The 26,875-nt window shown below is 65.5% G+C and overlaps 2 protein-coding genes across 2 annotated transcripts; one reads left to right on the top strand and one right to left on the bottom strand.

The window, feature by feature from the left end:
- Positions 1-1,012: 1,012 nt before the first annotated feature.
- On the bottom strand, positions 1,013-4,350 carry LOC131808229 (uncharacterized). Its single transcript, XM_059134214.1, has 2 exons — positions 3,312-4,350; positions 1,013-2,651 (listed from the first exon to the last, which is right to left on the bottom strand). Exons 1-2 carry the CDS (start codon positions 4,290-4,292, stop codon positions 2,379-2,381), a joined length of 1,254 nt encoding a protein of 417 aa, XP_058990197.1. The 5' UTR covers positions 4,293-4,350; the 3' UTR covers positions 1,013-2,378.
- A 6,490-nt stretch (positions 4,351-10,840) lies between these two features.
- Positions 10,841-19,803, top strand: LOC131808004 (basic salivary proline-rich protein 3-like). The gene is made up of 3 exons (XM_059133857.1): positions 10,841-11,381; positions 11,919-14,375; positions 14,814-19,803. The coding sequence occupies exon 3, from the start codon at positions 18,736-18,738 to the stop codon at positions 19,636-19,638; it is 903 nt and encodes a 300-aa protein (XP_058989840.1). The 5' UTR covers positions 10,841-11,381; positions 11,919-14,375; positions 14,814-18,735; the 3' UTR covers positions 19,639-19,803.
- Positions 19,804-26,875: the final 7,072 nt, after the last annotated feature.

Raw genomic sequence — 26,875 nt, forward strand, 5'->3', positions numbered from 1 at the left:
GGCTTCCTGGAGGAGGCGATATCCATCCCCACGGTCTCAGGCCTGCCCTAGTTCCCGGTGAGGCCCGAGCATCAGGACACAGACTGCCAGCTGCTGCTTGGAGCCCTCCCCACAGAGCCAGGCCAGGACAACCCAGCGCTCAGCAAGCTCGGGGGGCATCTGTCCAGCAGGGCTGGAGGCGGCCTCAGCACCAGACCCGGACACTTTGGGAGGCTGACATCAGCGCAGAGCCCCGCGCGCAACAGCTGTTGCGCATACCCAAGAATAGCCTTTTCCAAGGAGCCAAGTTGAGTCGGATGTTGGGAGGGGCTCCGGGGGTGGGGAGGGGCTGTTGGAGTCCCTTGCCCCTTTGGGCCAATGGGGGCAGGTGCCCGCCACTTGTGCCCGACCTCTGGAAGCAGAGCAGAGTTCCCACGTGCCCTTCCTGTGTCTGGGGGCAGTGACCTAGCTGTGAAGGTCCAGCCTGCACTAGGACAGCCCTCGGAAAGGTGTGCAGCTTGGATGCCATCGGGCGCCGGGAAAGCAGCGGCTCACGGTCCAAGCCTCCAGGGGCCCATCCCCCCAGGCGCTCCCACCCCCCTCGCTGCAGCCGTGCGCCGGACCCCCCAGGGCTGGGCTCCGATGCACCCAGGACAACCCCCGCCCAGCACTGCACGTTCACACGGCCCACGAGGGGGTGGGGGTGCCTCAGACTCCAGTTCCTCGAGACTGGGGGCTTTTCCCTCCTCCACACCTTCTGCCCCAGACCCCTGCCCTGGGGCCTGACCCCACAAAACCCTCAGGGCCGGGGCTGGAGCCCCACTGAGTCCTCAATCAGAGCGACAGCCTGGATGGCGTGGAGGGGGGTTCGCCACTCCCCGGGCCGGGCCACTCCCCGGGGGGTCCTGGGGTTCTCCCCTCCCCCACCCACCAGAAGCCGCCCCTTCTCCAGCGATTCCCATCACAGGCTGTGATTTCTGGAGGTGTGATTAAATACGGCAATGACGCTCCCGCCAAGACCAGGTCGGGCTTTTTAATGAGCTCCACCAATAAATGTGTCAGAAATGCCCCTTGAAAATATACCCGTCTCCCAAGACCGGGCTCGGTCACAAAGTGAACAGCGGCTTCAAAACGATCCTTGCCCCAAACTTGAGCGCCGAATGGCATCGCTGATAACAGAGAGGGCCGTTGCTGGTCTTGGAGCCTGGCACGCGGCCGTGACCGCGGCGGCCACCAGGCCCCCGCTGCTCCCAGGAGAGTGAGGGAACAGGGAGCTGAGGCTGGTGGTGGAAAGCGTCCGTCCCCACAGCCGCTGGGGATGAGACCCCGAGTGGAGGGACCCAGAAGATGGCCGTGGCCCACGGTCGCAAGGCCCCACTCTGGCCGGGCAGAAGGCGTTCGCCTCATTCTGTCTCTGCAGCGTCCGTCCCGTGTGTCGGGGAGCATGCTGGTGTCCTGGGGGGTCCTCTCTCCTGTGGTGGGGGCCTTGCCCCCCAGCGCTCACAGCAGGCTGCCCCAGCCTCTCCCACACAGGCCAGAGAGACGTTCCCACGTTCCGATCCAGAAAGTGTTTATCCCAACCTTCCAGCCCCCTGTCTGGGCAGAAGTGGGCGAGCCACGGGACCCCTGGGATAATTTCCAGAGCCCCCTCCACCTCCTGGGAGAGTCCAGAACCCCTACCTGTTCTCTCCAAACCTCAGCTGGTGCCCCGTCCATGTCTACCTCTGTCGGGGTGGCCCCCTTCCCAGAGGCGGCCACTCGAAGCCCTGTCCCCACCCTGCAGGGTCGCTGAGGGGCTCAGCCCAGCCACAGGGGCCAGCCTGGGCCCCCTCAGTGCCCTTTGGCCGCTTACGGTGTCTCCGGAACAGAAAGAGCAAGAGGTTGAGGCCAAGTCCACTGAGCAGAGCCAAGGGGACAGGCCAGCGGCCCAGCACGGCTCTGGGGAAGGTGGACTCGGGGCAGAGGGGGGCCGAACGCAGGCAGGCGGGAAGGAAGGCTCCCGCCAGGGCACAGCCAGCAGCCACCGGGCCCCTGCCGTGGGCCGCACTTGCACCCAGCGATAAGCCGCATGTCAGAAGCTCGTGGCCTGGTGCTGGTTTTAGGCCCGGAAACCGTGGCACGGGGAAGAGCACGGGGAGGGGTGCAGACCGGGGCGGCCCCCAGCTTCTACGAGGGCCAGGAGCCCCCCACCAGGGCTTCCCGGGCTCCACGTGTCCCCTTGCCAACACCCCGCAGACAAGCCCCCCATCCCGAGCCCCCAGCTGGGCCCTCCAGCCGGTTCCGGAGCACCGCTGAGCCTGGGATGGGCTGCCTGCAGACCCGGCATTGATTCTGGCCAAGAGGCGAAAGCTGAAGTTGTTTCTGCTGCCAGGAACCAGGGTTTTTCCTCGTTTCGCAGCTCATCTCCGGTCACCTCCCAGGCCGTGGGGATGGGGGATGGTGCAAGGACTTCGATCCATCCCCAGCCCCAGGCCTGGCCGGGTGGGCAGCCGTGAGTCAGAAGGGGGGTTAGGTCTTTCTTCCCAGAAGCCCAGGCCCGGGGGCCCGAGGTCAGGGCAGCCCACAGGAGGACGTGTTGCCAGCTCGGAACCCCGGCGTCTGCCCCTGGCTCTGCCCTTTCCTTGCTGGGGGTCCCTGGGCCACGTAGGCACTCTGTGCCTCAGTTTCCTCATCTGTCAAAATAACACCGGTCAATGGCACGCAGCCCAGTGGGGCTGAAGCAGGTATGGCCGGAGGAGCTGTGGGCTGGCGGCCTTTGCTGGGTGAAGGGTGCCCAGGGCTCTGCACGCCCGGTCTGACGGAGCTCACACGGGCCGCTAATGCTGCGCTGCCAATGACCCCCACCTCCCTGGGCTGGCTCCGTGGCAGGGCCACAGCGCTGTGGTGGGCACCCTGTGTACAGGGTCGTGGCCCGAGAGTCCCGCAAAGCCTGAGCTCCTAGTGGATTGGGGTTTGCGTCTATGGCACAGCAGAACGCATCCAAGGGCCCTGCGTGCCTGGCGGGGGTGAGGGGCCTGGCTTGGGCACAGCCCAGGGCTGCGGAGACCCGCAAACAGGCAGGGAGCCCTGAGAGAGCCAAGGACCGGGCGGGGGCCATGTGGGGGCCGGGCCGGGTGAAAGAGTCTGACTTTGTTCTAAGGGTACGGGGTCCCCCAACCCCAGGGGTTTTGGGAGGAGACAGTGGGTGTCTGGGAGCAGAGCCCACTACGATGCATAGCAGGGCCTCGCTGTGCAGGGAAGGGGTGTGCGCACGGGAGGCAGTTTTGCTGCATTTCTGGGCCTGTGTCCCCCCGGAGCGGTGACTGACCCTGCCCCCGCACTTCCCTCCTCACCAGGGCCACCTGGAGCAGGAACTTTAAGCCCCTGAGCAGCCCCACAAAGGCGTCAGGATTGAAGCCCCCCCATGCAGTGCTTGCCACCCCCGCCCCTGTGCCCAGCGCCAGGGAGCAGGTCTGCCTGCACGGCTCACTCACTGGGCACTGGCCTTTCTCCCAGCAGTAATTAACTGTGACATCACAAAGGGCATTTCCCGCGGCCAAGGTCATTTCAGGGCTGGCCGTGGCCTCTGTTTGCCGTGGTCCCTCCTCAGCCTGCAGCTTTGACGAATGGGGTTTCAGGGAACTGGCCGCACAGCAGTGGAAAGAAAGAGGGAGCCGAAGCCGCTTCTCCTGCAGAAATGACTGCTGGTGCCTCGTCAGCCGCAGACTGCGCTGGGCTGCTGCAGGGCTGCGGGGCTGCAGGCTGCGGGCTGCGAGGCTGCGGGGCTGCAGGGCTGGGGGGCTGCAGGGCAAATGTGTCCAAGCACCTTCACTTGAAACCAGCAGGAGACACAGGGTCTGCTCGGGGGGCTCCTGACTCACTGATGGGTGACTGTCTGAGGCTAATGTCAGCCTCCTGCTCCATGAGTGCAACTTCTCCAGGTCCCCAGAGGCTGAAGTGTGGGTGCCGGGAGCCAGCAGTGACTGGGGTGAGCAGAGAAGCCATGGGCTGGGGCCGCCTGTGCCTGAGTCCTCCATGGCACCTGGACGACAGCGCGGCGACCTCGTGGGCTGCGGGACCGGAAGAGACGGATCGTGCACACCAGTGCGCCCCATGTGTGGGGCTGCCGGAACCGGCCCCACAGACGTGGGGCTTCCCCAGCACAGCGGGCTGTCCTCCAGGTCCAGAGGCCGGAAGTCCAAAGCGACGTTGTCCTTGGGGCTGGCTCCTGAAGGGCGGGTCCCAGGCCTTTCCAGCTTCAGCAGGTTGCGGGCCTCTCTGGCCAGCAGGAGCTCCGACACTCTGTCTCCACTGGGGCCCCTCCCTGTGTGCATGTCTGCATCCCAATGTCCTCTTCGTGGAAGGACACCAGCCACGTTTGGGGTCTGCCCTAACGACCTCACCGTAACGAATTCCCATCCGCAGCAACCCTAGTTCTAAACAAGGTCTGAGGTCCTGGGGGTTAGGAGCTCAACATCCAGAGTTTCGGGGACACGAGTCACCCCAGAGCCCCAGGACTGAGAGCACCACGCGCCTAAGCAAGGGCCCCACAAAGACATGCACGTCGGCACGTAACTGGGCGACTTGTCGTCCTGCGGGGGACAGATAAACACACTGCTGTCCCGCAGACCACAGAAGACCCTCCAGACCAGAAAGACATGCGCTCTCAGGACTCGGAGACAGGGAGGGACCCTCAGCGCGTAAGCGAGGGATGGTGGCAGGTGTAGCGGCTCACGCCGCGTGGGGCCACCGGACACCATGTGGAGACGGCACAGAGACCAGAGTCGGCCCGGCCTGCGGGAGGCCCGGAGGGGTTCAGGGCGGCCACGAGGCTGTGTGACACCGCAGCGGCGGCCTTCACTCCCTGTCCGTCTAGAGCCCAAGAACGCAACGCCCCAGGCAACCTGAGGCAAACCTGGATTTGGGGGGGTTCACGCTTTTGTGGTTGCAAAAGCGCTCTCTGGCAGGGGTGTTGCCCGTGGCGGCTGTGCGTGGGGGCATTGCACGGGGAACCCCGCACTCTAGCACATTCTGCTCCACGAATAAAACCACGATCTCTCCGTTCTTCAAGTTCACAGGAGGGAGGCTGGAAAGAGAAGTGTGTCTGCCCGTAACCGTGCTGCGATGTGCCGTCAGAAGGACCGGGCCCCCCCCCCCCGGCCCCGGGAGCACTCGGCAGGCCTGGGGGGCTTCTGCCAGCCCAGCTATGCTTGGCGCTCAGGCCCACGCAGGGGTGAGCGCAGCCCTGGACATAGGATTGCTCAGGACATGTCCCAAGTTGAGGAAGGTTGGCCAATGCCAGGCACCAGAAACTCTGGGCAGGGAGAGGGCAGGAGATATAGGCCTAAGGGCCCCACCCACGGTGGACAGGAGTGGGATCCGGGCCTTGGGCAGCTGCTCCTCGGCCCTCCCCACCAACACCTTCTCCCCGACAGTGCAGGGCAGGGGAGGGAGGCCCACACACAGATGGACGGACCGGGCCCTGGCAGCCCCCTCCTCGGCCTCCAGCAGGCCCCTCCTAGTCTGGTTCACGCCGCCACACTTCCTTTGGGTCCACGATCAGCCCCGAGATCACATTTGGCTCAAGCAGGGGATCTTATTAGACCTGTGGGCAGGACGAAGCTGCCACACGGGATCCTCCTGGGAGTGGCCATGGACATTGGCAAGATTGTGAAATCAGTGTGAGGGTCTGGAGTCCCAGCAAGGAGGGGCTAGGGCTCCACTGGGGAGATGCCCACCTCCTAGTGGAACCACCTGTGTGTCACAGGCCTCCATGTCCCCACGTCGGGGGCAGAACCACAGTCCCAGAGATGCCCACGTCCTGATCCTCACAACCTGGGACTATAAGCCCCTCATGTGGCAAAGGATCTTTGCAGATGCAGTTCAGTTAAGAACCCTGAGATGGGGCGTTATCCTGGATGGTCCAGTGATCCCAATACAGGACCACAAATGTCCTTCAAATGGTCAGAGGAGGAGAGGTGACAAGGAGCTCAGAGATGCTGGTAGGAGCTGCTGGCTCTGAAGACCAAGGAGGGACCAGGAGCTCAGGCGCCACCAGGAGCTTGGGCGCCTCCAGAAGCCGGAAAAGATGAGGAAACACATCTCCCCCGGAGCTTCCAGAAGGAGCCACCCTGTCCACACCTTGATTTCAGCCCAGGGAGACCCGCGTTGGACTTCAGGTCTCCGAACTGCATGGTGACAAGTCTGTTGTCTTCAGCCACCATGTCAGTCACCGCGATGACTCATTCCGGCAGCAGGACACTGGTGCGCCCTGTGGAGCAGCCGTTGGTTTTGATGCCACTAAGAGGCAAGCACCGTCCCCCTGCCTGAGCGGTCACCGAGAGGACCTCCATCCAGCCCCCGGAAGGAGGGATGCTGGGTGGCCAGTGGGGCCATGGTGTGGACATGGTTGGGTCCTGGGCTGTACACGGGTGTTTCCTCCTGCGTCCTCACCTGGTGAAGAGGCAGGGGAGCCACTCTCTGGAGTGGCCTTGATTGGGGCACTAACCATCCGTGGGGCCCCACGCTCACAGCCTAGTCACCTCCCAAGGCCCCACCTCCGGACAGCGTCACACGGGGGTTAGGCTCTAGCACAGCAGTCGGGGGGCGCACGTTCTGTCCCGGAACCGTCTGTCCAGCACCAGCAGCCCCTCGGGCGCTCCGGGGAAGCCCGGACCCCCACTTGTTCCCCCACCCCTTCCCGCACCCGCCGGGGCTGGCGTCGTCAGACTGGGTCTTAACAAACCTCCGGGCCCCCCGGACTCCGCGGGGGCCGCCCCAGCCCTACTTGTCCTGCAGCGCCACGAGCCACGTTAGGCGAAGAGTGTTCTATCGAGGAAGGAGCTTTCGCTCTCATGTCCTAGCACAATTCTTGTTGGAAGTTGCCAGACGGAAAATGCATTTTTACTGCACATTGGCTGCCCGGTTCAGTGCCACGGCCTGCGGCGACCGCGGCTTAGACACGAAGCACGTCTTCGTAACCGGGAGCAAGAAGGCTGTGCGCCGTCAGCCCTTCCGTTTCTTAAAGAAAGACCATCTCCCCACGGAGGCACTGGTCTTGGCCGTGACTCATTACGCGGCACCAAACCCAGGTCCGTGAAAGACCACACCGCCGAACCGGACCCACCGAAGTGTAAGACGTCTGCTCGGCCCGACGGAGCGAGCAGACAAGTCTCAGATGGGAGAGGGTCCCGGCCTGGTCGAACACTGTCGTCCAAAGCGCAGGAAGAGCTCTCGCTCAGCGGTAGACGTCCCACCCCAGTGGTCAACCGGTACCAGGTGCGCGCGGTGGGCGGGGGGGAGCCCCCCAACAAGGACCTCCTGGGGATGCGTTGTAATGCCCACTCCAGCCACCAGGGGCGCTCCAGCAGCCCTCAGCCTGGCGGCCCCCGGACAGAACCAGAGGGCCACCTTGGTCCTGGAGGGTGGCGGGTCCTGCAGTGGGCACCTGACGCGCCCATGCAGCTCTGGGATCAGGCTGCCGGCCTCAAGGGAGTGCCCCGGCACTCGTTCCCAGCCAGGGCTGCGCATCCGACCCCAGGGGTCGGCCCTCCTGCCCCTCCTCCGGTCTCCCTGCTTCCCCAGGGGTGGAGTGGGTGAGTGGGTGGGGTGCGGGACGGCCTGGTGTTCCTGGAGGACTGCGCACAGCTGCCGGGGTCCCAGCTGGAAGGGACAGACGTCCGCTCCTTGGGCCTGCAGGTCCCAGATCGCCGTGTCCTGCTCCTAGCTTGTCCTCTAGCCCCAACAGCTGGGTCAACAAACAGCCGCCCCGGGGCTCTCATGTGCCCTGCTACAGGAAGCCCCACAGGACACTCACGTCTCACAGCTCTGAGAAGACCTCCCTCGGGGGCCCAGGGAAGGGGGAAGGGCCGCTTGGGACACCTACAGGGCCCCTTTTATTTGGCAAAGGCCTCTGTTCTGTTCCCGCTCTGCTAGGCCGTGGGGGATGGCCATGGGAAGCTGGGGCAGACAGGGGCCATGGAAGCCTGAGGGGGGCTGGCCCCGCACCAGGGGCCACAGGACAGGCAGGGCTGCCCATGGAGGTGGCTGGGGCGCATAGGAAGGTGCCCAGGCCTGAGTGTTAGTCCAAAGACTGGTGAGAAGGACTCCCTTGGCTCTTGGGAAGGGGATGGGGGAGAGGAGCAGATCGGGGGGGGGGGGCAGGGAGCCCATAGTAGGGGAGAGGCGGGGGGCTGGCTCGTAAGAGTCAGGGGGGCGCCCGGGCGTTCCTGTGGCTCGCAGGCTCTGACGGTGCTCTGAGGGCTCTGGCCCATGCAGACCACTCAGGAAGGCGGGAGAGAGGGGCCTGTCCCACTCTCTCCTTCTGGAACCCCTACCCCATGGCCCCAGCGCACACAGTCACGCCCTCTCACCACCCAGTACCCCAGCCCCCGCATTGCCCCGCAGCTGCCAGGCCCAGCCGGGGCTCTCCGAGCTAACGGTGGGTGCAGGCAAGCAGAGAGGACTGGCTTCCTGACGCCCCGCACGAGCCCTGCTGTGGCCGCGCCCATCACCTGTCCCTCGTCCTTGTCTGCTCCACCCAGACTCCCACTTCACCCACGGCCCAGTCAGTCCCTCAGCAGACGGAGTTCCAGGTCTGACCCCGCTAGGCCTCGCAGGGCGGTCTGCTAGCTTCCAGTCCCACAGGCTCCCACACCAGAAGCCTGTGGCCCAAGCCAGTCGCAGACGCACCTGCTCCGGCCTGCAAGGGTCAGTGGCTCCGGGCTCCAGGCCCTCCATCCCGACAGGAGCTGCCGCCCGGGAATCCAGAGGCCAAGTCCCCGTGGGCAGCACTCCCAGTCCGCAAGCCCGTCCACTCCCTGCTGCCCCCGCAGCCCGCTCACTCCCGCCGTCCACACCGGCCTGCACACCTGTGCTGGGGACACAGCCTCTCCACGTGCCGGTGTCCGAACCTGACCTCGCCCAGTGCCGGGCAGTTTCAGGGTGTTCACCAGCCCATGTTGGGAAGCTGCTGGCGACCTGGCCTGAGGGTCTACAGGGGGCCCAACTGCAGGCTGGGGCCCCTGGGAAACGTGTTTCCTTCTGCAGCAGTGAGATCTGCTCTCCATGTGGAGGCTGAAGGGCTTGTCCGTTTGTGGCAGTTTCCACCACCGTCAGCTCGTGCCTGCTAAGAAGCTGACGCCGTGCGCAACACTGACAGAGCGGCTCTGGCGCAAACGGCTGTGCCCACAGCACGAGGAAGCCCGTCTTTGTGGGGTTTCCTGTCCACTAAGTCACTGCGAACTGTGCCTTCTCTCCTGGGGAGGCGCTGGGAGCCCCAGGGCCCCCCCCGGGGCGGCACATCAGCCACTGGGTGGCACCTGCTTGTGTCCACTCACCTGGCGATGGGTTCTGAGCGTCTCAGCCCTGCCCGCCCCCCAGGGCTGCCTCTCAGGCCCGCGGAGTGAGCGTGCTCTTGATGGCCTCGTGGATTCTCTTTCTCCCTTCCAGCTCAGACTGAACCCCCTCCCCGACTGATGCAGTCTCCGGGAATCCCAGCTGGGAGCTGTGACCAGGAGGCGAGGAGGGGGGCCTCTGAGCCAACGCCCCCCCCGGGGACACTGTCCCAGGACAGCGGCCGACAGCGCAGGGTGAAGGTCAGCAGGCCGTCCGCGTCGCCCTTTCTGCAGGGGTTGACTGGGCACGGCTGAGCCTCTCGGAGGACAGGGCGCTGAGCCACTAGGTCATCCTAGGGCACGCTCTGCCTCTGAGGCTTGCCAGCTGGGCTCCCCGCGTCAGGGTGCCTGTCTGCGTCCGCCCTTCCCCAGGCAGGCAGGACCCCGGGTGGGGGTGGTGGCAGTGCCCACCCCTGTTCCTGGAGAGAGGCACCATGCCAGGCGGCCCACAGCCCCCTGGGCAGGTGAGCCGGACTGTCCAGACAGGAGGAGCCTGGGGACAGCGGGGCTGCCGCAGAGGCTGGGAGGGGCTGGCTCTGGCGGCAGCCGTGTCACTAACGCCTTCCTTGTCCTCATCAGCGGTTCGTTCTTTAAAACCAGTACGTACACGTGTTTTCTCAGTCCGGCAGTGCCAAAGGCTGTATGCGAGCCGTGAGCCTCCCGTTCACCAGCAGGGGCCCTTGGGCCCCCTGCCCTGCACCCCGCCGTGCCCAGGCCCCCCCGGAGCCTGTGGGGTGTGTGTCCCTCTGCCCACACCACAGGGACAGCTCCCGTCTGCGCCCGCAGCCAGCCCCGGCCCCGGGTTACTTCGAGGTCTGCTGAACGAGCGCAACGAGTCTCTGCGCAGGAGGTCAGAGCGCGTCTGCCTGCCTGGCCAAGGGGGCTGAGCCTCCAAATCCCTCCTGGCCCGACAGGGACCACGGCGAAGGGGCTACCGTGCCAGGTCAGTGCGGGCCACAGCCGCAGGCAGAAGCAGTTTGCCCGCAAGACCCAGTGTCCTGGGAAGGCTCAGAGAGGACAGTCCGGGGACCCGGCTGGGAGGGCTGAGGACCTGACTCCCTGCCTAGGGAGGTGGGGGTGCAGGGCCGTCGCCCCAGGGAGCCCCCACCCCCGGCTCCCCACTCCCTCCGCCCAGGGTCTCATTATTCTAAGCAAGGTGTCCTGGAAGGACCTCAGGGGAGCCCGTGCCCAGTGCCGCGGGGCTGACCCTCTGACGGGGACCCTTCACCTCAAGTCCCTCCCTGCCCCAGGCCTGCTGGAAGCTTGTGCCTTCTCCGCCACATCACCCGGGAGCTCAGACGGCCTGGGGGGAGCCGGGCCCCAACAACGAGCCCGGGTCTGGCTTGGCACCCCCTCCCGCAGCCCCGGGGGCCGGCAACCAGGTCATGGCCTCGGCCCGCTCCCTCCCCGGCTGCCAGGCGTGGTTTGGGAGTTATATTAAGGTGGGGGCTGGCGTCGGTAACGAGATAGGGCCGGCGGGAGGCGGTCGTGCGAGGAGCCGGATTTATCCTGGGCTGGTCAGCTGACGGTTCCCGTTCTGGCCCTCGGCGGCCGGCCGGCGCGTGAGTGCGCTGTCCACACCGGCAGCTGTGGGACTGACCAGGACAGTGGTTTTCCTGAACAAATGCACTTACCACACGCAGGTTAAAAATAGCCCCAAGCCTGAGCGCCGAGAAGCCACCGCCAGAGAGCAGGGCTCAGCCGCTCTGCCCGCTCAGGGAGAACCAGCGAGAACCAGGGAGAAGGCTCCCGCCCGCCCGCCGCGCGCCGTCGCTCGCACCCCGCTCAGACCTGGGCCAGGAGCCACCCCAGGCCACGTCCCAGGCCGGGCTTGCAGCCACGCCCCCGCCGCCCCTGCACGGAAGGGGCACGAAAAGCACAGCGAAGTCCTCAAGGGAAGGATGACCGGAGCCCGGGAGGGGCAGGGGAGCGGCCGCCCTCTGCTGCGGGAGCTGTGGCCCTGCGCCCCGCCCTTCCATCCTCCTCAAGGTCACAACCAGTTCCGGGCCAGTGTGGCCTGCAACCCAGGTACCCGGGCCATCCAGCCGCCAGAATGTCCTCCGGTCCTCTTGCTGTGCGGCAGGGCCGGGCAGCCTGCCCGTGGGCAGTGGGAAAGGCCGGCTGTGTGGGGGGGCACACGTGTGTGCCCTGTGGGCAGGCCACGGCGGACGAGGGGGGAGCAGGGCACCAGCCCCAGCGGAGGAGTGGGGAGCGGGCACCAGCCCTGGCCACGGCTATTTAAAGTCCAGGAACGGACAGATGCAGGGATGCGGGGGAGGGGTTGGTTGGAGGCTCCCGGCCTGGGGCAGAAGGGGTCCCCCCACCTCCCACCCCCCACCTCCCACCGGTGTCTGAGCACGGTGGCCGGAAAGGGAGGACCTCCACACCTCCCTGTGAGAAGGCCCTGGCTGGGGTGTGACGCCAGGACAGCCCGTCCTCTCCCTGGCCAGGGCCTGCACAGGAAGCTGAGTCGGGCCTGCGCCAGCCTGGAGATCCGGAGGCCGTTTGCAGAGACCCCAACAAGGCCATGAAATCCAGGAAACAAACCTTTCGTGTCATCCCTAGGTAGCCGCCAGCTCTCCCACTCAACGGCGGCCATCACCCCGACGGCGGTCCGAGGTGGAGGCAGACCCTCCCAGGTCAGGTCGTGGCCCCAGCATCCTTGAGGGAAGACTCCAGGCAAGTTCACTTCTCTGAGCCTCAGTCTTCTCATCTTTGAGACGGGGGCAGCTGGCACCCCTCCCGCCTCAGGGAGCCAGGCAGCATCCAGCATGTCGCCTAAGGCCGGTACCCAATAGGCATGCGGTGAACGGGGGCCACTGCAGGGCCCCCGGAATGACAGGGCAGGCTGGCCAAGCCCCACTGACGTGTAAATGACTGCTAGTGTCCCCCAGTCTCCAGAACAAGCTGCTGGGGCAGGAGCCAACGTCTGGGAGGGGAGCTAGAGGAGGCAACTGTCCCCCACACCGTGGGCCGCACTCGTGCCCCCAGCCCCAGCTCCATCTGGCTTCCCAGACCCACTCTAGCCCCCAACACTGGGCTGGTTGGACTGGGCAGAGGAAGAAGCTGAGAGCCTCACCCCAGGAACCCCCACCCCAGGGTGAGGTGGTCAGGCTCCGTGTCTGGTGCTGGCGGAGTGCACAGCCGGCCTTTGGTCTGCTGCAGGCTCGCCAGCCCAGTCCCGGGACCACACAGGCTTATCTGTGGCTGGTCGCTCTGCAAGACAGGACAGTCTGTGCCGCTGGTCCCTGGCCATGTTTCTGGGCTGGCTGAATGCAGGGACCGCAGGCCTGCAGAGCCCATCCGGCTCCCGCAGGTGGGGCCTGGTGTCCACGCGGTCCAGTCTCCCAAAGACTGGCCCCGGCTCCCTGGTCTCTCCCCAGAAGCTACCAACTACAGGCTCACTACCGGGTTCTTCGCTCAGGCCAGGCGGGCAGAGCAGGTGTCCCGGTAGCCCCCACACACACACCATGTCCTCACTGCTTGTGGAGGGGCCCAGACAGCCCCAGGGAGGCCAGCTGGCCTGGTTGTGTGGAGGGGCAGACACTGCTACCCCCACACGCCCGCCAGGAGCCCTGAGAGCGTCACGGCTCCTGCCGCACTCGCCCCTCCCTTCCCACTGTCCACACGGCGCCCGGGAAGGGGTGGGCTGGGGCTGGACCCTCCGGCCAGCCAGCGGGAGGATGAGGAGAGCGGAGCGCAGGGGACCTTGTGAAGCCACCTGGCCCCTCACCTCTGAGCTCTGAGGGACCTGGCATCCCCCTCGCGCACGGGGGGCTGAGCCCGTGGTCGCCATCCTCCTGGAGAGCAGGCAAGTCTGCCCCTGCCCCTCCTCAGACAGCAGTCCTGGGCCAGGTGTACAGACGTGTGTCACACACCTCCTACCCTGTGGTCTGGGGCAAGGGACAGACCACCAGGTGTGCTCACAAGAGCACCACTTTCGAGGGGAGATGGAATGTTCTGGTGTGGGGCTCTGCTGGGCTGAGCCGGGACGGGGAGTGGGCAGTAGCAGGAGCTGAGTGCCAAGATGCCCAGAGAGGAGGGACCAGGATCTAGTCCATGTGGGTCTAGAGACAAGTCACTTGTCCAGTGTCCTTGTCACCAACGACCTGGCCGTCCTGAGGTCATCCTGTGCTCATAGCCCCAGACCTTGGGAGAAGTGGACTGCGCCCCACAGGTGCTCTGGGGGGACTGGGGAAATGGTCCACGGTCGCCTCTGGGTGGGGCTCAGCGGGGGAAGGGGAGAGGGCAGGGATCCGGCCGTGACCACGGAGGGACCCTGCGAAGGCAGGAAATCTGCTCAGAGGTTTGCAGAGAAACGTGCGGCTGGTGGGAAGCCCCCTGACCCCGGCTCCCCCAGCCCCCACCACCTGCCCAAGGCCCTCAGATTAGTGCACAGCCCAGTGAGTCAGAGACGAGCCCGGGCGCCCTTCCAGAAAGAGAAAATGGAAACAGCAGCGGGGACAGAAATCCCAGGGGCCTCCTCGGAGCAGAAACTGAGGGATCTCCCGGCAGATCCGGTGGAGGCTGGGGGTGAGGAAGGAGGAGAGAGCCAGAGGCCCCCAAGGCACCAGCTGGGACACAAGGGCCCCCGGCCAGGCTGATTTACAGGTGCAGAGTCCCTGGGCTCAGAGGTCCAAGCTCCACGGGGCCAGGAGAGCCTACAGCTCGACCCACCCTGCAGCCGGCTCTGCTCTCGGCCAGGCCTCCACCTTCTTCCCAGGCCCCCTCACGGCCTCCCTGCAAGGCCAGGAGTAGGGAGGCCCCCCCAGCCCAGGACACACCTCGCTGTCCCCAGATATCGCTCAGGGAACGCGTGCGTGGTGACTTCCCCTGAGGCTTGCTGGCCGGCCGTGAGCAGAAGGACTCAGGCTGCCTCTGAGGTCAGCGCTAGAGAGAAGGATGGATGGGTGATGTCCAGAGGGGGCCACGGGAGACCACGGAAGGCCACGGAGACCTGGCACTCGCCACCTCAGCCTGGCAGACTGTTCATCCCCGGACGGATGTCCAGCTCGCAGCCAAGTAGGTGTCTGAGCACAGAGGACAGAGGCCCCCCTCCCCAGTTAGACAGCACCCTTGGCCTTCATTCCACGTGGGGACGCACCCTGCTGCCCAGCTCATCTCCTGGCTTCTCCAGGGAGCGCCCATCCCTCCAGCTCGGTGCTCCCCACGCCGTCTCTCTCCTACCACCGGGGCTCTGCCAATCCTAAGAGATCAGATGGCCTTGAAGGGCATGCTGTCCCGGCCAGAGCCAACACAGCCACCTGCACCGACCCCAGCCCCAGAGCGCACCCTCGACCTCACCCCCAGGGCAGGGCAGTGGGACGCATGGCCCGGGAGCCTTCTTTGGGCACGTTCACAGAAACACGTGCAGAGGCACAAACAGAGCTGACTACGAGCAGCAAAGGAGGGGCGACCGGGGCCCGCGCCCCACGGGCTCAGCGCCCCCATCTTCCCCAGGGCTCGGGGAAGACGCCAGAGTCGACAGGCGGACGCACCGTCCCAGCCGCAGGATCCTAAGGAGAGCAGGACGCTGGGCGTCACGTGGGGTCCTGGCTGGGGTCCTGCGACAGACAGACAGGGCGTGAGGAAGGACCCAGGAGCCCGAACCAACTCCGGGCTCTTTCTGTAACCACATACCCGGCTGGTTCATTGGCCGCCACAAACGCCGGCAGGAAGCACCAGGGTAAGATGCTGACTCCCCTCTGCACTTGCTCTGCTTAATGGACACAGTGTTCTACAATTATTTTAATTAGTTGCCAATTTAAAAAATTAGGAGGTTGAGCCTGAGGACCTGGATTTCTGGCCTCTCCGGAAAGCTCGGGGGCCGGTCACGGATGCGGGTCAGCCGCCTCTCAGCGGCGCCGTTCCCAGGCTCTCCTTCCCGAGCCACACGGCCTCTCCCCCGCAGTTAGGCCCCTGGGCAGTCCCCTGGCTATGGTCTGCCCTAGAGAGGGCAGGCTGTTGACACAGCCAGGGTAAGAGCGGAGGGCCGGGGGCACCCCTCCACAGCACGCTTGGCACCAGCTCACGTCCCAGGGAACGCGGGACCTGCACATTCTAGAAGCCCTGTCCCGCGCCCTCAGAAGCAAGGATGTGCCCCACTGCCCTCTCATAAGTTTTCACGTAGACTGCATTTCTTTGACGAAAAACATGATGTAGGGGGAGAAACAGAAGATGTGCCGTGTAATTTCTCCTGATTTATTCCTCCTGTCCTGTGAGCAGTGGGATCCCGTCTCCTAGTCTCCATCCAGCCTGGGCCTCTGCCGGCGGCTCCTTGGACCGCGGGTTCCAGGCAATTGTCTCCCCCACGCCCAGCTGGCCCACAGGTCTCCTCGGGGGCACAGAGCAGGGGCCAGCAGGCCCCAGGGACCCCAGGGACAGGACTCAAGCGCAGGCTTGGCCCCCGTTACTCTGGTCCCAGCAGCAGCAGGCCTGTCCTCGGACGGGCAGGCGGAGGACACTGGCCAGCGGACTTGACACCAAGCCCCACGTGGCTCTAGGCAGCTGGGAGTCCACGTGCTTGGGCCACCCTGGGCCCCCGTAAATGCCATTCAGGGAGTCTCTGAGATAGTGTCCCCAGAAAGTCTCACCTGAGACCAAACCCACACAAAACTGGGCAAATTGGAGGAGGCACTGGGGGTCCTGCCCCACCAGACCAGCTCAGGGAGGGGGACAGGCAGGGGCCTCACCATAGCCAGTGGCAACTCTTGCCCTGCATCCGCCCCTGGGATGCTTCCAGATCTCATCTCCATGCCTGCTTGGGGCGTGTGGAGGGACACGATGACCACTGGCCAGACTGTCCCCTGAAAACCCAGCTTCCACTGAGCATGGGCAGCCCAGCCCCTGCTTATAGGCAAATCTAATATTCCAAGGGCCTGTGGAAGGGCCAGTGGATGGGGACGCACATTGCAGAGGTAGCCCGTGGCTGGAGCTCCCCTGTGCTCAAAGAGTTTGCTGAGGACAGCAGTGGCGCCCTGTCCGCAGGGAGCCGTGGACACTGATGCGGGCTTGGCCTGGGAATCACGGTGTCAGGGGGCCGTGTCTGGAGTTGCGGCCAACGTGCTCGGCAGCCTAGAAGCCCCTCAAGAAGTAGTGGGGGACACGCACTGGCCCAGCACTCTGAGGGAGTCCCACGCACCTTGGGGAGGCATGGGGGGCTCAGGCTTGGAGTCAGCCTGGGAGTCAGCCGTTACTGGACTGTGGCAGTGCAGGCTTCACTGTCCCTCTGCCCCCGGGGGTGGCCCAGCGCTGCCCTCTGAGTCACTCCGAGTAGGTCTGCGACACCCCACCCACGAGCGCGCTCCGGAGGCTGGAGAGCGTGAGTGCCCCCCACGCCCCAGGCACTGCCTCTGCCGACATGCCCGGGTGCCCAAGAGCGTGAGCCGCAGCCGGCGACCTCACGCAGCCAGCAGGCGCTCAGCTAACACGCACCCACAGCGCGGCTGGCCAGAGCAGAGGGCCCGCGGCATCCCTCCGAGACCACGTCTAGCACCGACATGCCCTGAGGAGGCCAAGGGTGGAGGGCGCAGCGGAGGGCAGAGCCCCAGCAGGCACCGAGGACCAGGGGACGGCAGCCACCGCCTGGAAGGGAAGACGGGGGCCCTGGGCCACACAGCTGCGGTCCGTCCAGCAGGCAGGCAGCGCTAGCTGAGCGTGCCGCTTCGAAGGAGGGAGGGATCGGGAGATTTGTTCCGGTGGGGCAGGTGGGGAGGCTTCAGGCAGGAGCAGAAATCGAACGGTGAAAAAGGAGACGCCATTCTTGATGGAGTCAACACCCGGGCTCTTATTTCTGACCTTTTACCACTAAGAAGACCAAGGGCCAGATCCAGGGCAGGGCAAGAAGGCCAAGGCACTTCCCCCGCGGAGGAGTACCCAGATGAGGTTAGCGATGGCGGTGATGGCGGTGATGGCGGTGACGTCAGTGCTGGCGACAGTAACGGTGACGATGGTGGTGACGGTTATGACGGTGGTGGTGGTGGCGACGGCAGTGATGGTGATGGTGTGACGGTGGTGGTGCTGGTGATGATGTCAGTGTTGGTGACCGTAATGGTGACGGCGATGGTGGTGGTGATGGTGGTGGTGACGGCGGCGATGACCACGGTGGTGGCGGTGGTGGTGGCGGTGGTGGACGCAGCATGGCACAGCCACACTGTCCTGTGACTTCCATCTCTGGTGGATTCTAAGTTTTACTCAGTCATGTACTGAAGCTTCACAACCACACGTTTTGGGGGACACAAATGTGCCTCAATTTTACAGAAGTCAAATGAAGTAACTGTTTCAGGCCTCACACTCAGGAAGCAGGATCTGAAGTCAGGCCTGAAGATAGAGGGTGTCATGACCACACTGCTACTCAGTGGGGACTGACACATGTCTGACGAGGAAACCAGGACCCCCACTTCTGCCCAAAGTGTACCAGGGAGCCACACGCCCCCCTTTCTGCTCCCCAGGTGAGTAGCAGGAAGCCTAGTCTGCCAGGGGCCCACGCCCCCCTGACTTTGCCTGTCATACCGTCCCTAGACCTGACGGCTCCCTCGGGTGGATGCAGGGGACAGAGGTGGTATTGGGGTATGACCAGCCACACATCAGAAAGAGGCCTGGAGGGGACAGGGCAGACCCCTTCTCTCCAGCCTGCACAGCACTTGATACACAGGGACCTGGAGTGGACCACTTTGGGGTCCCCCCAGCACAGAGCCATAAGACCAACCTAAAGGAAGAGCCCATCTTCAGCCCTAGGACAGAGAACACTTTTGGGCCATGGGTGGGCAGGAGACCAGTCCTCTTGAAGGATAGGAGTGAGCTGGCAACTGACTCAGAGGAGAGCAGGGGTCTCCTCCCCCTCGCACAAGGCCGGCAGTGAGCCTCGGGGGGCAGGGGGTGGGGACAGGGAAGCATCCGTCCACCTTGTGACACAAACCTGGTGGGGAACGAGGAACCTCGTTCTCAGAAACTCAGGGAGTCGGTGGCTGCTCGCAGCCCCGCCCATGTTGGCACTGCCAGTCCCTGCCTTGCATCCAGGAGCCTCCTGTGGGCCTGCAAAGGTGGACACAGGCTGTTCCCCCAGGAGAGAGTGAGGTGGCCACAGCCCCTTCCTGCAGAGTTGCCCACCTCCCCTGAGAGGACTCTCAGCCCATCAGGCTGCCTGGTGACTCCTCTGTGTCTCCTTTCCAACACCTTTGTTATCAGCGGTCAGAGGCCGAGGGCCCCCAGGGGCCTGCTGATGAGGCCATACCGCCCCCACGGCGCTCTGAGGTCACAGCCCTATCCAGACCTTGGGAGGTCCCTGACCTCTGACCTCCTCTGAAGTGGAGGAGGAGAAGTAGGCGTGGGGGTGGGGCATTCCAGACGGAGGGGACAGCAGGTGCAAAGGCCTTCAACAGGAATGTGCTCCCCACCCTCCCCAGGACGGTGCGGGGCCTGCGGTTCTCCCGCGTCCGGTGAGGAGGGGCCCCCGGCAAGGCTACGGGGCCCTTCGGGCTGCCGGAAGCTGGGACGGGCAGCCAGGGCACCGCATCCGCCCGCGCCGGGCAGCCCGCAAAATCCCGCGCCACCGGGAGGCACGACTGCGGCTGGGGTCGGGGTCCGCGGGCGGCTCCAGGCCACGCCCCAGGCCACGCCCAGGCCACGCCCACCAAGACGCGGGCGGGGGATCCTGGTTCCCCGCAGCGGACCCGGAACCGCCACGGGGCTCCCCGGTTTGCGCGGGAGTCGCGGCTCCCACCCACGGCCCTGCGCACGCGCGCGTTCCCGCACGGAGGCTCGCGCGGGCGCGCGCACACCGACCCACGCGCGGGCGCGCGCACACCGACCCACGCGCGGGCGCGCGCACGCGCACACCTGCGCCTGGCGAAGCCTCGGGCGCCCCCTGGTGGCCACGTCCGGCAGCACTCGCCAGCCCACGAGGACGCTCCCACCACCCCGTGCGGCCTGGGAGCCGTGGTGGGTCTGGGTGATGGACTGGGGGGCCGGGGGCGCGCTGGGACTGGACTCTGAACTTGACCTGCCTCCCAGCTCCTGCCGCCCAGTCCCCGTTTGCAGGAATAAAGCCGTACTTTTCCCCAGAACACCCTTACATCATGTTACTATGGGACTACAGAATTACTCTATTTCCCAAAGAATGTGTCTGGGGGTTGGGGGTGCTTTCCACACCTCGCGTGCAGCCTCGATGCCGGAGGTGGCTGGCGTCCAGCGGGCAGGACCGTCCTCACTGGCTGTCCCCGTGTCCCTGAGGGTGTCCTCTACCTCTGAGGCCCAGACGGCCGAGCCGCCCGCACCTGCTTGCTGAACCGTTTCTCTAACGATGTCCACTCGGACGAGCGCACTTCTCACTGTCCACGCCGTGTGTTTCCTTTCCCCTCTGTCTGCCTTTGGCCAGGCTGCCGGCCTACAGCACACACCTGGGAGAGGCAGAGACGTCCGCCACCCCCCTCCCGAGGCAGCCGCCAACCCCTTCCACGCCCTTAAATAAATCTATATTTTAAAGGAAATGTGTCAACACGGCTGCAAGACACAGACCAGCATCCCCTGCCACCAATACAGGGCGACCAAAAACAAAATCTGTGTAACCCGACGGTCAGGGACCCCTCCCCGAAGCTGGCTGTCTGGCCCGTGGCCCCAGGGCGGAGCCGTCAGGTGGCCTGGGGCCCAGCACCACCAAGGACACTGAGCCCCCTGTTCTGCTCCTGCCGCCCTCCCCCAGGGCAGACCTTGACGCTGAGAGACCCCAGCCTCCCTTCGACAGCAGTGTCCCTGCCTCGCTGGGTTATCTCGGTGACGGCAGGTCACAAAGCCGTCCTCCAGAAGGTCCTGAGGCAGCCGCCTTCCCTGCTCTGTGCCACCAGCACACAACATCAGGGGCCCCTGCCGGCCAAGCCCACCTGTCTGGGTCTCTGCAGGGGTCTGTGCTCGGGGCCACACGTGCGTGAGCAGCTCTGGGGGGCCGGGCTGGGCCTTGCCTCCCCCCATGGGCACAGACATTGCGGAGCTGCCCCCTGGCTCCCAGAATACTCCCCAGGACAGTGTGGACGTGTCTTCCTGGGTGGGGGCACCGAGTCTCTCCACCTCCTCTCCCTTCCGTGTCTAGCCCGGGACCGGGGTGTCTAGCCCGGGACCCTGGAGTCATGGCCGACCCGGAGAGCTGTCCTCCCTGCCGGTGTCTCCAAGGGACGGGGTCACTCTGGCCTGCGGGTGGGTCTCCCTGATTCTCGGGGCCCCGCAGTGGGAAGATGGGGCGGACGAGTCACGGCCGGGGTCAAGGTGGGTCTCACACGAGCCGCATCCGTGCGCCAGAACTCGAGGGAGCAGATTCCTTCCCAGCCCCTTGACTCTGGCAGCAGGGACGTCGCTGCCCTGTGTCAGCATTCCCAGGAGGTCCCCGACCCCACTTTGAGAAGACACAGGACTGGGGGGGAACCCACCCCAGCCGGCTCTGTCTGTCCAGGACCCCCTCCATCCCAGCAGCCCCAGTGGCCTTGCTGCTCCCCTCACCCAGGTCCGCACCCCTGCAGAGGCTGCCGCCAGAGCAGTGACCCAGGTGGCTGGCCTGGGCTGGGGGCAGCCTGCAGATCCCTCCTGGACATCGGGAGAGGAGGGGGTCAGGAGGATGGAGGGGAGGGAAGGGAGGCAGGGGCCACGGAGACCGCCCCGTCCCAGGAGGCCGCAGAGTTGAGGTTGTCCCCCGTTGTGGGGCAGGGGACCCGCACGGCGGGGCTGCACGGTGCACTGCAGCGGCCGCTGAGGACAAGGACCGACGGTCAGAGCCGGCCCCTCCCCTGCTCTGTTCCTCCTCCCTGGGCCACGGCCGGGGCTGGGTCTGGCCAGGACCCTACTCCTGCCAGCCCAGTGCTCAGCCTACCCCAGCATTGCGACACCAGGTGTCGGCGGACAGATGCCACGGTCACCTGCCCCCAGAGGAGGGGTGGGAAAGTGTTCTGAGATGCCCCACCCCCGCCCGGCCCCGGCCTGGACCACACAGCAGGGGGTGCGTGGGGGACAGAGACCCTGGCCCGGAACTTTCTGCACAGATGGAAGGAAAAGTTCGACCTGGTCTTGTGCCCCGCAAGTCCTGCGCTGGGGGAGGGAAGGCCGCATGGCTGAGAACCGCTCAGCCTCTCAGGGGTCCTCGCCCCGCTCCCTTATCCCCCTGCGGCGTCCCCGGGGCCAGCCCGAGCCCACAGTCACGGACAACCTGTAATGGCCATCTTGTTGCCTTAAACAAGGATGAAAGTGCCTCAAAGCCGACTTGGGCTTCCAGACAACGACGGGGAGGTGAGCTGCTCCCCAACGTTCCCTCTCCCCACCCACATCCTGGGTTCGAGCGTGAGGCCACCGCCCCCTCTCGCTGGTTATGGCCGTTAGTCATCCTTGGGTTGGACTGAGGCCAACACCCCACATTCTCCCTTTGCTTTCCCCCGGAGCTCAGTCTCGGGGGTCCGCTCAGTGGCCCAGGACAGTGGGTGAAGCCCCCACCATCCGACAGGGGCTGCTGTGCCGAGGAGAGCCACTCGGGGAGGACAGGGGACCCGGCCCAGTGACCTAGGGGTGTGGCTCCACAAAGCCACACGTGTGACAAGACGTGACCACGGCGTGTCCATGCAGTCCCTGGCGGTGACCCAGCTCTGGAGGCTCTAACCCCAGGGGGGCTGCGTGACAGGGACCTGGGACCCTCTGTGCCACCCCACGTCTGCCGTCATTTCAAACACTTGATAACCACACAGATGTGGGGGCTGGCCCTTGCGGTCTCCCCGGCCTCCAGGGAGGGGGGTCAGCCGGTGCCAGGGCGGGGTAGGGGTGGCAGACCTCACCTCAGAGACGCCAGGCCGACCCCGGGCTCCGGCAGTGACACAGAGGACGCTTCCAGCTGTGACGCCCGGAGGAGGCTGGCTTAGCGCGTCCGCACTCAGTGGCACGCTGTCCACTGTCGCACTCGCTCAGGCCCCTACTGGGGTCCCTCCTCTGCTCTGCTGAGCCCCTAACTGTACACAAAACTGTTTCAGAGACCACGCTACTAGCTTGCACGGTCTGGCAGGCCCAGCCCCCAGCATGGAATCCTGTAGGATGCTCCCCCTTGCTACCCCCACACACAGGGGGCGGGAGGCCACTCAGGCCGCCGGCTCCTCAGGGGCCTGACATGGGGGCCACCTTGGGGGTGGCGGGGAGCCCGCAGTGGCCTTGGGGAACCACGTGCGGGGCGAGGGGGCCCTACGGTGAACCCTCAGTGCTCTTGCTCTCACCCTGGGGTGAGACCCAGGGCCCAAGCCAGCAGAAGACGGCAGTGGGAGAGCCAGAAGGAGGGCGAGGCAGGAGGGGGACAGCCCACTCCTGCCCTGCCACCTCGGCTATGGCCGCATCCTGCCCCTCCTCCTCCACATGAGGTAAGTGCACGCTGGTGTCCAGGCATGCTGTGGCTTTGCCTGGATTTAATCTAGCGTCCAGCAGTAAGACTCCTGGGCCCCAGCCGGCTTCTGAGCACACTCGTAAAACAAACTGCCCCTTTGCAGGCCCCAGGTCTCCGGCCCAGCTGGGTCAGGAGTCCTGCCTCGAGTTTGCCCAGAGTCCCATCACCCCGACCGGAGCCTCGGGCTGGCCCGTGACTCCCAAAGACGCCACCAGGGGGTGCCCGCAGCCAGCCCGCCCGCTAAAACCTCTGGATGGACACCCGCAGCCTGGGCAGACTTGGGGCCGTCCCAAGACGGGGACACAGGAGGGGTCTGTGGGATTAGGGGTGGCGTCTCCTCGGCTTTGAAGTTGAGGGAGATGGAAAGAGCACTCGCAGCCCCGGTGACTTCCCGACCTCCAGCCTGGGGATGCTGTGGCCATGCTGAGTGCCCAGAGCCCCGTGTGCCAAGGGACCTGCCTGCTGCTCTGAAGGAAGGATGGCTCCCGATGTGCCGGGGGCTCTGTGGGCCCCAGCCGGGTTCTGGGCACAGACGTCATACAGGCTGACCCTAGTCATGCTCACGGCACAAGGGCTGGGCGGTGGAGACAACTGTCACCAACCCCTCCCACAGCGGGTCCGGGGCAGGGGTGAGGGGAGCAGGGGCAGCACAGGACCCAGACAGCCCACCCTCCCTGCACCAGGAGAGGCAGCAGCTGCCTCGCCCGCCTGGGAGAGAAGAGTGGGTGGGATAAACGAGCTTCCTGGGCCCGGTGACAAGTGTTTCCCCACGGGGCCTTGCCGGTGGGTGGTCAGTGGTCCCCGCACGGGCACCCCTCCTCCAGAAGGCACCTGTGTTGGGGGTGGGGAGACTGTGGGCCACAGTCCCTGTGCCACTCCAGGGCGGCAGCAAGGGAGACAGAATGGGGCACTTCGTGGTCTGCTCCAGCAATGGGAAAGACCCTGCGCCGGACGGAGCGGTCAGGGCTGACGGGGGCCGTCAGGTCCAGTACCCACAAGGAGGACCCGAGGAGGATGCGACATCTGCCAACAGCCTCACCAGCACAAGGGGCCCTGGCGTGCCTCCCTGCACTCACGGCAGCATCCACGGAAGACCCTGAGGATGGGGGTTCCCTCCCCCACCCGAGTCACGGTCTGGCCACCCAAGGGGCTGAAGACACACTCTCCAGCGTCTGCCCACGCCCCTGCCCACCAGGGACCTGACTGGTCCCCGCTGGCCCCCAGGCCACCCCTGGGCTGGGCTTGCCTCTGAGCCCTCGGCAGCTGGGCGGGCTCAGCTTTCTCACAGACACTGTGTGCTGCTGTGCATTAATCACTGGACACTTGGAATCATGTGCTCCGGGAGGTTCCACGGCCGTACCTAGCCTGCTGGTTTTCTCGCCAGCGACATCTCCCTGAGCCTGCTCTGAAGAGAAGAGCCGGCCCCGCCCAGACTCCTTATCCATGTTTAGAAGCTGAGGCCAGCGCCCCAGGGCAGGGCCCTCCCACTGGAGACCAGTGCACCCTCGGTCTTCCTGTCTGTGAAGGGGAGGCAGGCTCGCCCACCCAGCTGCGGCCCCCAGGCCTTGATTTTGGGCGCTGGTGGCTGGTGGCGGACCTCCCCAGCGTCCTCAGAACCAGGTCGAGGGGTGCTGTGTGTGGGACACCCCCGTGCCATCTTTGGGGGCATTCTGCCATCTGCACCGCGCCCCAGGGCCCCACGGGAAGCTCCACTCCCTTCCTGGCCCGGCAGCCTGGTCCTAACACCAGAGTCCTGGGAGGGGGTGCAGGTAGCACAGGCTGGGGTGACCCATCTCACCCACTGGGGGCCCCGGTCTGGACTCCCGCCCACATGGGTGCTCGCCCACAGACCCTGCCGGCAACGGCACGGGAACCCCACGTGGGGCGGGCCATGCGAGCGAGTGGTGGCAGGAAGCAAGTGGGTGTTGGTGGCTGAGCTCTCCGGGTCCACGGAGCCTGGCAAGGGGCCGGCCCTCTAATCTCCTCACCAGGCCTGAGGGACGGGGACATCAGGCCCAGGCCTCAGACTCTTTCCTGGGCCCCGACCCCAGGCCAGAGCACCCCAGCACTGCTTGGGCCTGCACACCCTGCAGGCTCTCTCCCTGCTCCATAGCTACGAGATCTTGTCAGTTCCCCTTGGGAAACTGTGCTGTGGGTCTGCTGGGTCTCCCCACCCCTGTGATCACTGCCTCCCGGAGGAGCCCCCGCCTCCAGCACCCTCTCAAAGTCAGCCGGAGCTGAGCTCCTCCAGCGGATGGAGCTGGGTGGGCACTGCGGGGCGGCCGGGGGGACTCAGATCTGTCCACCTCCTGCAGGTCCAGGACCAAGCTGAGCCTTCAGAGGTGCCAGGGAGGAGCTGCTGTGGTGGGCGGCGACTCAGCGGAAGGGGGCCAGGAGCTCCTAACTCCTTCCTGGGGTCTGTAAGAGCCTGGGATCCCATCCTGCCCCCTGCACAGCCCCAGCCCAGTCTCCACACATGGCCCTTCGCCTCCTTGGGCTCTTTCTCCTCTTTAGCTCGTTCCCACCCCAGGGCCTTTGCATGTGCTGTTCCTGCTGCCTGAAAGATGCCCCAGGCCTTCCCGTCGCAGCCCTTCTTGTCCTGGTTCTCAGCACCAAGGTCACCTCCTCGGAGAGGCCTCCTAAAGGCTCGTCTCCCATAACCCCTGTGCTCTGTCCCACTTTGTTCTGGGTGGTCTCCGCCAGCTGCCACGATGAGGTTCTGTCCTCGTCGGTTTATTTATTCCCTTGCCCTCCTGTGAGCCCACGGGGGCAGATCCCCCAGGTCCCGGGGAGCTCCAGGAATGCCCACCCCAGGGGCGGGGATGGCACCCTTTGCACCCCCCAAAGAAGGGCCTGGGGGAGGGGAGGTCCCTTCCGTCTTTAGACAGAATAAATAGAAATACTCCGCCTTTAAGAGAAGAAACTGAGCCCTTTGAGGAAGGATGACAGAGAGTCGAGGGCTGGGTCATTAGAGTGAGCGCTGGGGCACCCCCACAGCCTCCAGGCTCCTGCCGTCCTGGGAAGGCCCTCGAGTCTGGAAGGCCCGCACTGGCCCAGCCAGGGAGCTGGCTCAGGACACCAGCCTTGAGGCCAAGGTCACTCTGAGAGAGAAATCCCACCCGAACCTCAGTAAAGCCCTCTGCAGGTGCCCATGCAGGGCCAGAGCAGAGGCGCCCAGGGTGGAGCTCCAAGGGCAGAGGGGCAGCCCAGGAGAGCTTCCTGGAGGAGGCGATGGCCGGAAGGGACAGAAGGAGAAAAGGAGGAGACAAGCCTGTGGACACCCAGTTAAGATTAGGGGCAACAAGCAAGGGAAGGGCAAGAGGAAGAGGGAGAGAACAGGCCGCGCAGTCGGAAGTGGCCAGCCGGGGGCGCTGCCTGCCGCGGAGCCGGAGGGGGAGAGCAAGAGGGGGGCCGGTGGGCGCATCCAGGGCTGCTGAGAGGCCAGGCCTACCTGGGAACCTAGAGGGCATCCAGCCCTCAGCCCACGGCTTGGCGGCCAGACCCTGGGGAGGGCTCTGCGGGGCGGGCCGCTCACACGCCCCCACAGCCCAGCCCGAGACAGGGTCCCAAAGGTCCTTCCGCCCTTGGGGAGGCAGGCAGGCGCGGGATAACTAACAAGCTGATGGCACTGTCTCACCCACGCAACCCCCAACAGCCCAAGGAGGAGGGCGCTACCACAAACCTTTCTTTGCAGATGGGGAAACCGAGGCACAGAGCGGCCCAGGGCACAGCCTGAGCCCAGCAGGAAGGCAGGCTAGTTCGAGCAGTCTCTTGTCCCCCTCCCCGTCCGTGCACCTCCCTCTGTTCCCTCAGCCCCCAGGAGCACAGGGGCTCTGGAGTGGGACCCCAGGCCCCAGCAGAAGCGAGGAGAAACGGCATCCTCCAGGGCCGGCTGACAGGCCGGGTGTCTGTGGCCCTGGGCTTGGCACCCCACGCTGGGGTCCCTTCCTCCTCCCCCACCGCCCTGGGAAATAGGCGGCAGACGACCAAAGAACCAAGGGACCCTGCAACCCTGCCAGTCCCCATGCTACACGGCTCCCCAGCCTGGGACTCGGTTTCCCCGGTGGTACCAGACAAGCATAGTGGGTCTGCGTGGTGGTCGCAGAGTGTGCCCGGGCTGCCCTGT

This window comes from Mustela lutreola, chromosome 9 (assembly GCF_030435805.1).
Source record: "Mustela lutreola isolate mMusLut2 chromosome 9, mMusLut2.pri, whole genome shotgun sequence".
In the NCBI taxonomy this organism is placed as follows: domain Eukaryota; kingdom Metazoa; phylum Chordata; class Mammalia; order Carnivora; family Mustelidae; genus Mustela; species Mustela lutreola.

Coding starts and splice junctions, on each gene's coding strand:
- LOC131808229 (XM_059134214.1), bottom strand. CDS start 4,292: ATGCACACAGGGAGGGGCCCCAGTGGAGACAGAGTGTCGGAGCTCCTG. Junction 2,652..3,311: donor TCCTGCTCCAGGTGGCCCTG/GTGAGGAGGGAA, acceptor TTATTTTGACAG/ATGAGGAAACTGAGGCACAG.
- LOC131808004 (XM_059133857.1), top strand. CDS start 18,736: ATGTGCTCCCCACCCTCCCCAGGACGGTGCGGGGCCTGCGGTTCTCCC.